Source organism: Myotis davidii, unplaced genomic scaffold, assembly GCF_000327345.1.
Source record: "Myotis davidii unplaced genomic scaffold, ASM32734v1 scaffold240, whole genome shotgun sequence".
Lineage (NCBI taxonomy): Eukaryota > Metazoa > Chordata > Mammalia > Chiroptera > Vespertilionidae > Myotis > Myotis davidii.
The window spans coordinates 904,286-909,840 of NW_006292334.1; the positions used below are offsets into that span (position 1 = coordinate 904,286).

General features: G+C 35.3%; 1 protein-coding gene across 1 annotated transcript in view; it reads left to right on the forward strand.

The window, feature by feature from the left end:
* PKHD1 (polycystic kidney and hepatic disease 1 (autosomal recessive)) overlaps positions 1–5,555 on the forward strand; it is a 406,355-nt gene that overhangs the window by 379,084 nt on the left and 21,716 nt on the right. The window contains exon 63 of the mRNA XM_006765722.1: positions 2,200–2,307. Within this exon, the coding sequence (XP_006765785.1) occupies positions 2,200–2,307 (108 nt within the window). The remainder of the gene's footprint in view (positions 1–2,199; positions 2,308–5,555) is intronic.

Genomic DNA, 5,555 nt, shown 5'->3' on the forward strand with positions numbered 1-5,555 from the left:
AGAGCCCACATCACCAAAACGTTCTATTTCATTTGATTGAAAGTATCTTTTAAAACCATCATGAAATAGTTCTACTTAACTTCGGAAAAAATGGAACCCAATCCATTTGGGATGGATTATGTAACTTATTCTGAGTATTTCCTGGGGAAAATCAAAATAACAACAACAAAACTATACCTATAGATCTAGTGTAAATCTTTTATTTTGCAATTTAACTTCATGTTCTTTTGTCTCAGTAGACCTTCCTCAGTAAAAAAGAGATTATTTCTTAAAAAACAGATTTACATACACAAAAACTATTATTTAAGGGCCTCCCAGATCCTTTGATAATTATAAATGCTAGTTGTAAGGAAAAGATGGTCTTAATATTTAAAAAAATAAAGTGTAAACATTAATGATATAGCTTGATATAAATATGTAATAGCTTGCTAGTTTAGCTAGAGGTAAGAGAGATGGCATGGCAGAGAACTTGAGCTGAAAAGGTGTTTTAGAAACCATATGCCCTGCAGAAACACTCAGGTAGCAATCCCTGCTTAAGTCATGTAATCAATTTCAGTTTTGCACAAGCCCAACACCCCATCTCGTGGAAGTTCCCGCAGCCAGTACGTTGTTTATACCAGCTTGGTCAGGGAGCCTGGCAATGGCATTGGTATATTTTACAATTATCATTCCAGAGATATGATGAACCCTGGAGTAATGTACTGTACTTGGCAGCAACTGCCTCAGCTTTTGAGCGCATATGCTTCAAATCTGAGAATATCATAGATATATATGGGAATCTTTGTAGAGATCTCTGAGGCAAGCTGGTATTTAACACAAAAGCAAACCCATTTGGAGCTGAAGCACTTTCCATTAGGCAGTTTGGCGGCTGTTCTACGAGGCAGACTCACTGTGCTCCACGGACACATTTCGATTAAATGCTGCTTTGTATTCCTCCAAAGATGGGAACAATAAGGACGTTTGTCAAAGGAAAAACTGCAGCAAACGATTTCATGTTGAACATCTGTACTCTGCAGTTCATTGTTTGCAAGAGTTTATGGACCATAATTTTGATGCATATAGGTTTTAAAGAGTATAAACTGCATTTATCTTGGGCGCCTATCATTTATTTTAGTCTTGGCTTATTTATTTCCATTTTTTTCTGGGCATTTTATTTATTTTGGTACTCTGACGAGATGAAGGAAAAGATGTTTCCAAAAAAGGAAGTTTAGTTAGCTTTGCAAAATTGATGAGGAAAGACAATGTTTTCATCAAAAGGACTGAGCAATTGAATTGAAATATGAACACTAAGCATGTTATATCTTTATGATACCTTTCAGCCTTAAAAGATCTCCAACCAATTTAAAACTTTAAGACCACTCTCCTATCTCATTGTCCATCGTACCAATCATGGTGACTTTTCCATAGTGACTTTAGTAGCAGCTGTTAATTAACAAAGTAATTTGAGGATAGTGGAGTCAAAAGACTAATTAATGGCATTGTGAATGTGAGCCTGCCTGGAGTTGTCTTCTTTCACTTTATAGATGGATGACCCATTTTTAGAAGATGTGAGCTTTCTTTTCTGCATTTTATTCAGGGAGACCATGGTCCAGGCAATTCAAGTTGCTAAATCTTTATCAGTCATGATTTGAAGCGTTGCTGAAGTCTTGATCAATTAGCCTAACTTTGTCCTCACATAAAATATAGAACCTTTGAATAGAAGAGAGGCAGAGCCAAAAAACTGACCACCTAGGAAGACAATGGTATTTCTTTCTTGAGAGACATTTAATAATAAATTAGTGGAGATACAGCAGTGGTTAAGAATGCTAACTTTGAAATTAGGCAAATTTGGGCTATAACCCCAGTAACTAAGTAATTTAATATTTTATGAGCCTATTTCCTATTACCTAAATAATATAGATATTAAAATATTTTATACGTTTTTATGAAGCTTATTTATAATGTACATATAATGTATTTATAATGTGTAGAAAGCACAGTGTCTGGTTAAGCTTTCAATACATGTTAGCTGTTATTATTGGATTATTTGGTTCTAAGACTTGTATAAGACTTAATCTGATCCTGATGGATTTAGTAACCTCTTTAATTAAAAAAATAAGTTTCCTTTATTGTCCAATTGCCTCTCTATAGAGAAGACTCAAATGAATTACTCTTGAATAGGTAACTAACATTTTCTTTTTTGTGTGTGTTCATTTGTAGGGTGTACTCAGGCAGAAACTCGAGATGGTTATGTGAGCTTCTCCAACTTGGCAATTTTGATTTCTGGGTCAAATTGGCGCTTTCTTTTTACTGTCACTTCCCCTCCAGGTAATTTCAGCACTGTGTATGTTATTATCTGTTTGTTTTATTTAAAAAATAGCCCCTTCTCCTTTGTCATTGGAATAGCTCTTATCATGAGTAAGGAGTCATGTAATTTTAGAGAAAAACATCAATTGATTATATTATTAAGGTGTGAGAAGCAAGAGCACATATAGAAATTAAGTCTCAGGAGAATCCTGGTAAGCAAGAATCCAAATGTCCATTTTCCTCTAGTTGTTAAAATTTTCTTTGAATTTTCTACTTTATACAAAAAATATATATGTGACATTTGATAGCATTGGGTTGGATACTAATTAGAAATTTTAATTTACAGAAAAAAAGAGTCCCAGGATACAGAATATTATGAATTCTTTCATTTCTGCCCTCACCCACTGCCCGCCTCCCCCCAAATGGCAACTATACCCATTTAAAATCCTGTTTTTTTTTAGAAATATGGATATAAAGCGTGTGTTACTTGCTTATATGCTTCAGTCTTTCTTGAAAAAACATTAAAAAGAAATGTCCCTTCTGAAATATTCTTGATAATTTTTTGTTAGAAGGTAATGTTATCCAACAAGTTTATAGTAGGAAACATGTTAATTAAACTTCAAAGCCAGAGAAGCCTATGTAAAATACCTCTCTCTCATTCCCATGAAGGGTAGAGCTGAGCGTCCAGTTTCCTCCATCCTCTTTTTAAAGGGTTGAATTCTGATGGAAACACCGAGCTTCCCACTTAAAAAAATAAGTTAAATATCGCATGCAGTATTTGACTTCCCAGAAAATCCACCTAAAATAATTTGTAAAATACTAACATTGCATTTGAACTGAAAGGTAGGAATTTACAATCAATTATTAATTTTGGCCAGGGAAGTTAGTCTGATTCCTAAAACATACAACTGTAGAAAGCAGTTCATGTACAGGTGTGATAATGCAAAGTTTTGTAAGATGCATTAGAGCAGTCATTATTTCATTGGGACCTCTTAGATATTGGAAATGGCAAAGGAAATAAAACGTGTTGATGTGAGGTATCTTAAGCCCGACAACAAATATTTAATTAAATCCAGACATTAGTCTTCCATCATGAAACATTCAAACTGTCATAGTAAACTTTTCAATACGTTAAAAATGTGGCTTTCATAAAAATATGTAAAGAGCACTTGTCAACAGTTATTGAACTCATAATGAGGGGTCCAGGAGGACAGCAAAGCTGTTAAATTACATGTGAGGGATGTGGATCAACCAGGAAGGAGCTGCTGACATAAGTTTGTTAAATTGGATACAGGACAATAAAACTGTAGCCTTTGAAGTGAGATGTCTACAGATATCCAGTGCATCTTTACTGGACGAAATCATTTGCAGCTTACCAATCTTGTATTAATTAAGCCTGATCCTCAATTAAATACAAAGTAAAAAAAAATTATGTTCCAGAGATTTGATAAATCTTGGATGGGCCTATTTGACAATGCTTCAAAATGACATTGATAAGATCTGAAATCAGGTTTTCCCTTAATTCCAAGTTTTGGACCATTTTCTTCACCAAGGGAATATCTTCTGTGGTCAAGTAGACAATTATTATTAATTGTTTTAGGCAGATATTCTTTTAATGTCCATGATGGCGTCCTAATTTAAGTAGAGGTTCATGGGGAAACATGTTCAGGGTCCTTGACCATGGGATTCCCAAGGATATATTTTGAAGGATAGTTTGTCCTAGAGACTTTTGTCTTTTAATTTCCTTGGTGGTTAACTAAGACTGAACATTTTATGGGGATTATTTTAAGGAATAAGTTATAAAACCAAGTGTACAATGTGGTCCAACTTCTCAGTAACACTTTGATTTTGAGTTGAGCTTGGTGTTCACTTTGACTAGGTCACTAGTTTACCTTAGGTTCCATCTGTAACTTGTATAGTAGACTGCTGAGGGATTACGGTTTTTCTTTAGCCATTTTCCTTAAATCATAATTCATAATTTTCAATATCAAGTCTGTGAGGTGGGGCTCTGTCAGATTTAGATTACAAACATTTAAATTAGCCCGGCCGGCGTGGCTCAGTGATTGAGCATAGACCTATGAACCAGGAGGTCACAGTTTAATTCCTGGTCAGGGCACAGGCCCAAGTTGCAGGCTCAATCTCCAGTCAGGGGCGTGCAGGAGGCAGCCAATTAGTGATTCTCTCTCATCATTGATGTTTCTATATCTCTCTCCCTCTCCCTTTCTCTGAAATTATTAAAAATATATATTTTAAAAAGTTTAAATTGGAAGAGAGTAGATGGAAGATAAAAAGAAAGCATTAAAAGGCCTGCATTTCTGTGAATCCTTATTGTCTTCATGTTTCATGTATTTAATTTTAGTCCCATCCCCTTTTTTGGCAACCATCAGCTTGTTCTCTATAACTATAGATATGCTTCTGTTTTGTTTATTTGTTTTGTGTTTTTAGTTTCCACATACAAGTGAAATAAGAAGATATTTGCCTTTCCCTGTCTGACTTACGTCACATAGCATAATACTCAATAGGTCCATCCATGTTGTCGCAAATGGCAGGATTTCATTCTTTTTATTGCTGAATAATATTCCATTAGATATTTCAAGTCTTCTTTCTCAATTCATTTATTAAAGGCCAACTAGATTGCTTCCTTATCTTGGCTATTGTCAATAATGCTGCAATGAACATAGGGGATATATATTTATTGGGATAAATACCCAGAGGTGAAATTGCTGGATCATATGGCATTTTATCTTTTAATTTTTTGAGGAATTTTCATACTGTTTTTCACAGTGGCTTCACTGGTTTGCATTCCCACCAACAGTGCACAAGGATTTCCTTTCTCCACATCCTTTCCAGGACTTCTTATATGTTGATTTATTGATGATAGCCATTCTAACAGGTGGTAATCTCATTGTGGTTTTAATTTGACATCATATTGATTAAGAATGAAGATACTGAGAGTAACTCCTTGTTTCCCACTATATCAATTTCTAGTGCTAGAACCATTTGGGAAAGCAGCTCTTATTCCCATATTGATAGGGCCATCAGTACCAGGCAGTTTTGAGAACTGTGGCTCCAGATTTCCTAACCATTTCTTGGAGCCATGAAGTTCTTAGGGGATTCCCAGGGGCTTCTGTGCTGGGAAGAGAGTGAGGGAACCAAGGATGCTTTCCGCCATCAGTTCAGAAAAACTATTGCAGTTGCCATTTCCGTGCCTTAAGTACTCTTGCTCCAGAAATTCACATGGCTTATCCTCATTTCACTCAGGTTTCTTC